The 10,111-nt window shown below is 46.3% G+C and overlaps 1 protein-coding gene across 1 annotated transcript; it reads right to left on the reverse strand.

Moving 5' to 3' along the window:
* Positions 1-2,516: 2,516 nt before the first annotated feature.
* On the reverse strand, positions 2,517-3,558 carry LOC131226999 (uncharacterized). The gene is made up of 2 exons (XM_058222686.1): positions 2,839-3,558; positions 2,517-2,756 (listed from the first exon to the last, which is right to left on the reverse strand). The coding sequence occupies exons 1-2, from the start codon at positions 3,556-3,558 to the stop codon at positions 2,517-2,519; spliced, it is 960 nt and encodes a 319-aa protein (XP_058078669.1).
* Between the last annotated feature and the right edge of the window lie 6,553 nt (positions 3,559-10,111).

Here is a 10,111-nt window from a genome sequence, read left to right on the forward strand (position 1 = left end):
GTGAGAACGGAGTTTCTCTTGTTGAGGATTGAGTCGTGGTCCTGTAGGCCTAGAGAAAGAATGGAAGTTCCCCTGCCCAGTTGCCTTTCGCTTTCTCCAACTTCGTCTTGAGATGGTGCTTGATAACTTTATTAACTGCTTCCACCTGTCCATTAGACTGGGGATGTCGAGGAGAAGAGTATGCATTCGTGATGCAGAGTCCTTGACACATGCTTCGAAATTTGTCGTTGTCAAACTGCCGGCCATTATCTGATACGATGGTGCGCGAAATTCCGAACCGGCAAATAATATTTTTTCAGACAAAGTTAATCACCTTCTGTTTTGTGATCTTGGCAACAGGCTCGACCTCAGCCCACTTGGTAAGGTAATCGACCGCAACGATAGCAAACTTGACTTGTCCTTTTCGTGTGGGCAAAGGACCAATGATGTCGATTTCCCACTGGACGAATGGCCAGGGACCGCTCATAGGAGTCATTTCTTCTGCAGGTTGTCTCGGCACAGGTGCAAAATGCTGGCATTTGTCACATTTCTGAACATAGTCTTTAGTGTCCTCTTTGATAGTCGGCCAAAAATATCTTTGTCGGAGTGTTTTCAGGGCCAAGGCACGGCTGCCAGAATGGTTCCCACAGATTCCTTCGTGAACCTCTCGAATGACATATTCAGCCTCATCGGGCCGAAGACACCTGAGGTAGGGCTAAGAATGTCCTTTTTTATATAGGACACCATACAAGATGGTATATCGAGCTGCTTGGACTCTCAGTCGCTAGCTTCCAACTTATCTGAGGGGACTTCACCAGTCGTGAGGTAGTTGAAGATTGGGTCCATCCAGCTGGGATTGGCACGACTCAGATTGATCTCCTTTTTCTCATCTTGATCGATGCTTGGGTGCTCTACGAATTTAATGGGGATGACTCATGGGATCTTCCCTTCCGCGGCTGAGGCGAGCCGTGCTAGGGCGTCGGCCCATGAATTTTTCGCTCTCGGAATTTGACGGACAGTACAACTCCAAAATCTTTCGATCAGTTTCTTCACCTCATCAAGATAAGCGATCATCCCTGTTTCCTTAGCTTCATACTCGGTGGAAATGTGGTTTACCACCAACTGAGAGTCGCATCGGACCTAAAGAGATTAAACACCTAGACTCGCTGCCAGCCTGAGTCCGGCTAGCAAAGCCTCATATTCAGCAACATCGTTTGAGGCCTTGAATCCAAGCCTAATCGCATATTGGATAGTCGTGGAATCAGGCGCGATCAGGACTATTCCGGCGCCGGCCCCTTTGATATTGGACGACCCGTCCACATAGAGGACCCATCCCGGGTCCGATACCTCCTTTTGGTCTCCTGGGGGGACATGTGGACTTATTTCGACCTCCGCATTGATCTCTCCCGTGCTCGGAGCGGTGAATTCGGTAATGAAGTCGGCCACTGCTTGGCCCTTGATTGCTGTGTTCAGACGAAATTGGATGTTGAACTCACCAAGTTTGATGACCCACTTGGTCATCTAACCTGACACCTCGGGCCTCTGAAGAACTTGTCTGAGAGGGGAGTCCGTTAACACCACCACAGAATGAGCTTGGAAATATGGATGTAACCTTCGAGCTGAAACAATGAGACTGAGTGCCAGCTTTTCCAAGGGTGAATATCTCGTCTCTACAAGTACCATAGCCTTGCTCATGTAATATACAGGGCGTTGCTTGCCCCCGACCTCCCTGATCAGGGCCGATCTGACGGCCAAGGCCGAGACTGCGAGGTAGAGGAACAGTGGTTCACCTTCTTTAGGTTTGGATAGCAAAGGTGGTGATCCCAGGTATTGCTTCAGTTGTTGGAAGGCTTGTTCGCACTCTGATGTCCACTCTGCCTTCTTATTACCCCTCAACTATTGGAAGAAGGGGAGGCATTTATCTGTAGCTCTGGATATGAAGCGTCTGAGTGCTGCGACTCGCCCTGTGAGGCATTGTATTTCCTTTAGAGTCCGAGGTGAACTCATGCTGAAGAGCGCCTTGATCTTATCAGGGTTCGCCTCAATGCCTCTCTGACTGACTTGAAACCCAAGGAACTTTCCTGAGCCGACTCCGAAAGTGCACTTCGTGGGATTCAGCTTCATCTGGTATTCTTGGAGGACAGCGAACGTTTCTCCGAGATCCATCAAGTGATCGGCTACCTTAATACTTTTTACTAACATATCATCAACGTACACTTCCATTGTGTGCTCGATCTGTTTGGAAAACATTTGATTGACCAGTCTTTGATACGTGGCCCTAGCATTTTTCAGGCCAAATGGCATGACTTAGTAACAGTAGAGTCCCTTGTTTATGACAAATATAGTTTTTTGCCTGTCTAGGGGATACATCGCGATCTAGTTATACCCTGAGTATGCATCCAAAAAAGAGAGTAATTCGTAACCGGCCATGCTGTCCACTAGCTGATCGATCCGAGGCAACGAAAAACTATCTTTCGGACAAGCTTTGTTCAGATCTGAGTAATTCACGCAAACCCACCACTTCCCATTGGCTTTCTTCACAAGGACCACATTCGTAATCCAGTCAAGATAATGTACTCTTCTATGAATCCGACGTCAAGCAGAACAGAGACCTCGTTAGCTATTGCTTCATATCGTTCGGCGTCAAACGACCTTCTCTTCTGCTTGACAGGTCTGTGATCTGGATCCACGTTCAGCCTGTGCGCTATGACATCCGGAGAAATTTTGGACATCTTGGTGGGACCATGCGAAGACATCCCTGTGTTGTCATAAGAAGGCTAGTATTCCGAGCCACAGTTCAGAGTTCAACGTTGTCCCGAGTTGAACGGTTCTGCTCGGATCGACTTCATCAAGCGGTACCTTCTCTAGGTCTTCCACGGACGAGCCTTCCACAAGCCCTCTGGGGTCCAGTATGTTGATGGTGAGTGATTGCTTAATTGAACCTTTCTTTACTGCCATTGCATAACGTCTCCGAGCTTCCCGCTGATCGTCTCGGAGATGGCCTATTCCGTCCTTGGTGGGGAATTTCATCATTGGATGATACGTGGAGACAGCTGCTCTCATCGCATTGAGAGAAGGTCTGCCTAGAATGACGTTGTGTACTGATGGTACATTAACAACTAGGAAGTCCACCATGAGTGTGATTTGATGTTGTCCTTCTCCGGCAGTCACCGGGAAGGAGATGGCTCCTTCGGAGATCACTCTTTCCCTGGCAAAGCCATGCAGTGGGGTCTTCACAGGCCTGAGATGAGACCTCGGAATCCTCATTCTTTCAAAGGCTTCGGAATACATCACATCGGCTGAGCTCTCGGTGTCAACCAAGATGCGGTATACTTTACGGTTCGCTATGGTCATAGTAACCACTAGGGCATCATCATGTGGATGGTGGATTCCGTGTGCGTCTTCTTCTGTGAAGGTCAGAGTGCACGGGTTGACGCGGAGTTCCTTACTGGGTCGCTCGGTTAAATGGACGTAATGTTCCAGGTTAGGCTTCCGGGAATGGGCTTTCCGTGCCCTATTCGAATCTCCTCCACCAGACGAACCTCCGAAGATGGTACGGATTTGAGCGGGCTCTTCCATTGTATTATTTGGCCACTTTCGCTATCTTCCTTCTTTCCAAGCCACTTTTTCCTCATTGGTGTATCGATGCAGGTGTCCCTTCCGAATAAGGGCTTCGATCTCATCCTTGAGATCCACACAATCGGCCGTATTATGGCCGTGATCTTGGTGGAATCGACAGTACTTACTCTTATCTCGATGATCCGGGTCGGCCCTCATACAAACAGGCCAATTTAATAGTTTTTCTCCCCGAATGTCTAGTAAAATCTGCTCGGCAGACGCGTTAAGGGGGGTGTAGGAACGAAATTTTCCCTCCGGCCTTCTATTTGGATGACGATCGTGAGGGGCGCGGTCGTCGGTCCCCTTGCTGGACGGTTGAACTTCCCCATTCCTAGGCCTCTTCCCTTTATCATTCATCACTGACACTTGGATATTTTTATGAGCATTGTAGAATTCTTCCGCGTTGGTGTATTTTTGAGCTCGGGTGACTAGTTCAGCCAGCGTCTTCGGCGGGTTCTTTCCAATGGAGAAAGTGAATTTCCCTTCTCTTAGCCCGCTAAACACAGCAGCGAGCGCCATTTTATCGTCATAATCCTCTATCAACAGTGCTTCCTCGTTAAAGCAGACGATGTAGTTTTTCAATGACTCCTTCGGCTCTTATTTGATAGCGAACAAATGGGTGTTGGGTTTCCGACTTCTCTTACCACTTATGAATTGGGTAAGGAATAGTCGACTCAACTCTGCGAAGGAACTAATGGAATTTGGTTTGAGCTGCTGGTACCAACTCCGAGCGGAACCTGTAAGTGTGATCGAGAACCCCTAGCACATTATAGCGTCCGTCGCTGTCTGGATGTGCATCCACGAGCGATAGGCTTCCACATGCTCAGATGGGTCTCCAGACCTAGAATATTGAATGATGGGAGGTATACGGAACCTCTGGGGCATCACTTCGCTCATGATTTCCGAGGTGAAGGGAGGCTCGATCTCTTCCATCATTACCTGAACGGCGGCAGGGATTGTCGTCGGCTGTTGTTTCTTTTCCAGTGCTAAGAATTTGTCGTTGAGCTCCGTGAACCGTTTTTCCCACGGGTCCTTATTTTCCACTATGATTTCTCGGGTGTTTTCTGTCTCCAGAGTTCTCCTTCCCCTCCTCCGTTCTAACCGATGGCGGAGCTCCGTCGACGTCAGGGCTGAAGTGACTAAAGCTTTGGTCGGAGCTCGCGTGGCCTCATTCCGTGCCGAGTCTCGGATTTGAGTTGGAAGAGGATTATGCCCCGAAACCGGCATCTGAGGGTGTTGAGGCGCCTCGGGTCTCATACTTCCCGGCACGGAGTGAGTTTCCACGACCAGATCGATTGCTTCAGGAACAGGATTCTCCTGAGCTGGGCGTGGTTGTGGCTCCTGTTGTTGCTTCATCTTATTCACCTCGTCACGTAGGGCTTGTATCTCACCCTGCATGGCGCGATATTTGCTTGCTCGATTGCGAGAGCGCTGGGAAGGCCCCGGGGCTGATTCTTCATGAAATAGTGAGGAGGAACGCGTTTACTCATTCGGCTCCGGTTCGGCAGCTACCGCTTTCTTCTTCCCTTTAGCCATTATCCTTGAGAATATGAACCTAACCTTTTGCATCAGTTTCCCATAGACAGCGCCAAAAACTGTTGAGGACGAAATCTGGATCACCCTCCGCTTCGTTGTTGATGACAAAATCTAAACCACCCTTCGCTTCGTGCTCCTTGAATGAACCCTGGTCCTACACAAAAGATGAGCAAAGGAGACCCTGGCTAAGCCTGGGGACCCTCCGATGCCTAAGTCAGGGTAAGGGAATCAGGGTCTAAGTTCACAAGTAAAGAGAGAGTACCCGTTCTTCCACCCCTGTAGCAATGGAGTCTTATTGTATTTATACTTGACTGTCGGACCGTCGAGGTCCATTAATCTCGGCGTGATTCACTCAATTAGTGGGATTTTTTGGATCGTGGGGATATTGTGCGCAATTCGAGGATCGTGTAAGATATTAAGCACATCATGCATATCTGCGAGCGAAGTAAACGGCAACGTCCACTTATGGTAGTTTCTAAGCTTAACTCATGGGGCGCCTACTTCGGCATCCTGCCTCGACTCGGCCCTTTTGACAGATGAGGCTTCAGTTAGAGTGATTACCGGCCTTCGTTGAACAGTGGCCATGTTTACAGTCTGAGCCGAGCTGGTGGACTTAGCCTCTCGTCAGTTATGCGTTCCGAAAGATTTCTTTTACGAGGTCCGAGGCGAAGCGTCGGACCTACTTTATTAAGTCGAGTTTTCTCCTGATCGTTAGTCTCAAGGCTGAAGCACCTCTGCGTCTCATTGATGAATCCTTCAGTTGTGGGCATCGCAAGGAGTAGTTATTTGTTTGATGACGTCGGCCCTCGGAATTATGAGGGGCTCGGATCTTCTCATAACAACCATAATATTTATTTGCATCCAAGCTATTAGTAAGCTCACACGGACTTGTACGGTGGATGTTCAATTCACATTATTTCCTTTTGTATGGTCCACTTGAACTTTAGACATGTTACATTTTTGGAATCGAGTCCCGAAAATTATTGTTGAGATGGATGAGGGAGTTGATAAAATACATAACTCACGTTGACCCCACAGAATTTACTCAGTCCGCTCGGCCTACTGAATTACTCGGTGCGCAATCCGCATCCCACACAATGGGAGCGGATTAGGTGAGACCCCGGATCCACCCAGGTGGATGAGATCCCTGACTGTGGGGCCCACTGTCATGTATTTGACTACATCCACGCCGTCCATGTGTATTGAAAGTTCATTTTAGGGTGTGATCCAAATAATGAATCAGATCCAAATCCCAAATGGACCATATACAGGGAAGAGTGGTGATTGGCCGTCAAAAACTTCTTGTGAGCCAAAGAGCTTTGGATCAAGATGATATTTGTGTGGTCTCTTCATCCAGGTGTTTTTTACCTTATCAAAAGGTTGGGTGGAAAATCAAAATTCCGGTGGAATCCATGAGGTTTTTAACGGTGAAGATACAATCACTATTCTTTCCTATGGTGTGGTCCAACTTAAGATTCAATTCATCTTAATTTTTGGGATCATGCCCTAAAATGAACCTTCAAAATAGTTAGAAGGAGTGGATTTAAGGAATATGTATCACTATAAGCCCCACAATCAGGGGTCCCACCCATCTCGGTGTACGCGGGATCTCACCAAATCCGCTCCCTCACACTAGCCCTCGGAGCCTGCCACCAGGGATATCCGTGGTCGCGGGGTCATCACGCAATCCGCTTCCGCGGATTATGCTTACGTAGACAGTGATGCCAATTGCCCAAGTTCCTGTAGACAGAAGTTAAGTGGAACCCACCACAATATCCCAGTAAAATCCACTCCATCCATCCGTTTCTCCATATTAATTAATGACATAATTCCAAAAATTAGGCAGATCGAAAACTCAAGTGGACCACACGACAGGAAACAATAGGAATGGAAACGGCCACCATCCAAACCTCCTGGCCCCAGATTTATTTTTATATCCCATCCAAACCGTTCAAAAATTTATCCACACGGGATAAACTAAACTGAAAGAACAAATATCATGATCCAAAACTTCTGTCCCCACGAAAGGTTTCAACGGTGGACGTTCTGTCCCCACTGTTTCCTATATCATGGCCCACTTAATTTTTAAATATTCTTACCTTTTGTACTCATCTCTATTGTCCTGACATCATCTTACGAAACTGATGAACGGATTGGATGTCACATAGATGTCATTGTGGGCCCCACATAAAACTTCCAGTTGCCGCGGTACATGCAATTCCTGTCCATCCGCAAAAGTTGAAAACGCCGGTAGTTTGTTTATCAAAGAACATGACTTTTCTTTGATAGGTGCTTGTATTATAAAGCGACCTCTTTTCATATCTGATGATTTCACACGTACCTGGAACCTTCCACGTAAGCATGTGGTCACACCAACAATTATGGAAACACGTGTGGGATCTGAGCTTTGAATCTCCTTGGAAACGTTGATTGGATCTCCTTAATAGAAGTAAGATATTTCACTTCTCTGGTGGGCCACAATGTACAAAGAAAATTGATTTTTTGTAGTTTTTTTTTTTTAATTTTTTATTTGTTACCTACCGTCCAATTTTGTTTTGTTGGAGGACCCAACCTGCCGCGAAAATCTAATAGTTCACACGTGTGTTCTGTATTAGCACACGTACTTGCATATGGACTCGGAAGGCTTCAACTCTTAGGGCCTGTTTGGCCGGGCAGATTGGAAGGGAATGGAAGATAGATCCTGGGATTGGCGGCATGCCAAACAGACAGGGGATCCTGATCCCGAGATATAGCAATCCCATGGATCTTAAGACAATCTACTGACATCACCATCATTACCTTTAATTCCAATTCAATCCACCCTAATCCCTTCAAAATTGCCCAGGATGTGTTTGGTTCGAGGGATTGAAAGGGATCGGAAGGTTTAATCCTCGGATTGGCCAGGCATTCCAAACACACCCGATATAGCAATCCTAAGATATAGCAATCTCATGGATCTTGCACCAATCCACTGACGAAGCTATCATTGCCTTGAAATCCATGCAATCCACTCTAATACCATCCAATCCCATCCAATCTGCCCGGCCAAACAGGCGTGTTTAATTAGTGATAATTACTGTGTATTCACGTGGATAACTAGGTGCGTTTAACGGCTGCCGAAAGTATGTTTTAGATAAATGATGGTCATTTTGAGAATTTTAAAATGTTCACACTGCTTTCTTTACCTTTTTAAAAAGATTTAATGTAGTGGCCCACAATGACTTGTTCTCATCTGGAGCCTAGCACACATAAAAATCAACTTCATCCGTTGGTTGAATTGTGCATGCAAAATATCAACTTAGTAAAATATTTATTTGATAAGGACAATTAGAATAATATAAAATTGCTCCAAAATTATTATGTTTAAACAACGTGGCCTGCTTTATTTTATTTTATTTTATTATTTTTTTAAAGCTAATATTTGTATCTTCTATTTATTCTAGTGAGTCAGACTTGATTAATAAGTTAGATGAAAAATACACCACATGGGGCCCACACATAAACTTATGGTCATCATCCTATCCACACTTTTCCATATGGCGTGGCCCGTTAACTTATGTGTGTGTGTGCACACACACATAACTCAACAGGCAAAAAGGTTCTATGATGTCGAGCGGTGTGGGCCCCACTGTGATGCGTGTCGAACATCTACCCTATTAGTCAGATGCACCATTCCATGGTGGGCCTGAGGCTTAAAAATCAAGTCAATCTGTGACTTGTGTGGGCCACACCACATATGTCACGCCCCAAACTCGAAAAATGGGCTCACAAAATTTTCGATCGCCGAATCCGGCGTCGACAACCTCCGTAATGCCTCATTCTCGGCTTTCGGCACTCATTTGCCAAATTCTGATCCTGTGATCCTACAAGGATGATTTTCAGTATGATTTTTATTTTTATTTTTGTAATGAAGCATAACCAAGTCACAAACCAACATCACCACATATCCGCCATATCAAAAACTTTAAGTATAATGTGGAAATAGAAATACAAGGTGATCAAAAAGCTCCAAAATAATCCGATACGCACTCCTGCCTCAACGCTGTTATGATCCAACGACACCTGCATGCAACGGTCGTGTATAAGCTTACAAAAGCTTAGAGGGTGGTGTCAGTATGTGCGCAAAGCAAGTGTCAAGTATACAATATCAGAGTAATGTGGAAATATGAGGATAAGTCCATGAATACAATCAGCTGTACCAAAGCTATATGACGCAAGATATGAATGTTATTGGCCGTACCAAGGCCATGCGATGTGAGGCTTATGTAGTCAAATGTCATATGCGAGATGCAAAGCAAGCATGCCAGTCCTCATCAAGTACACATATCAGTACAGTTTCTCTTTGAAATATCACCGGGGTCTAGTATACTTCACATTGACTGCCACCTCCCTAACCGCACAGCCCAGCAAGTGAAAGTGACCACACTATCCGCCTGACCAGTAGTCTGCCAATACCTATCTGGCTCGTCGATAGCGGACTCATTTGTGAGTTGGTCAAACTCAGCCTATCTTACAACCCCCTCACTCGAGTGGATAACGCTACACCCCCTTCCAACCGACCACGATACAGTGGGAGACGTGGCCTACTGGTATTCGGCACTCGGGCGCTCGTGTATCCACTCGGTCTAAACATTGGAGCATCTCCTGGTACTAAAAAGGTTCTGGGACTTTCACCCAAGGACATCCTAAGTACCCACACTGCTAGAACCAAGTATTTTCGGTATCTGATTTGGTCATCCACGATGTGCCTGTGAAGCTACAACCCTGATGTCACTAGGGCGTACAATTATTATGACACACAAATGCAAGATGCATGAATCACACCGTCAAATCATGCAGCAATCTAGCGCGTACCGCGCGATCATGTGGGGCACTCCGTCTCATAAGGAGTCCCGTAAATGTCTCAGCCCAACCGGCTTATACTATGATCAAACATTCCTCATATCAAGCATACATATGATGTGTATGGGCATGAGTC

Source organism: Magnolia sinica, chromosome 15 (genome assembly GCF_029962835.1).
Source record: "Magnolia sinica isolate HGM2019 chromosome 15, MsV1, whole genome shotgun sequence".
Taxonomy (NCBI): Eukaryota; Viridiplantae; Streptophyta; class Magnoliopsida; order Magnoliales; family Magnoliaceae; genus Magnolia; species Magnolia sinica.

Excerpts from the sequence above, each read along its gene's own strand:
- LOC131226999 (XM_058222686.1), bottom strand. The coding sequence starts at position 3,558 with ATGGAAGAGCCCGCTCAAATCCGTACCATCTTCGGAGGTTCGTCTGGT. Across the intron at positions 2,757-2,838 it reads CCGTGGAAGACCTAGAGAAG|CCTTCTTATGACAACACAGG; the intron begins GTACCGCTTGAT and ends TCGGAATACTAG.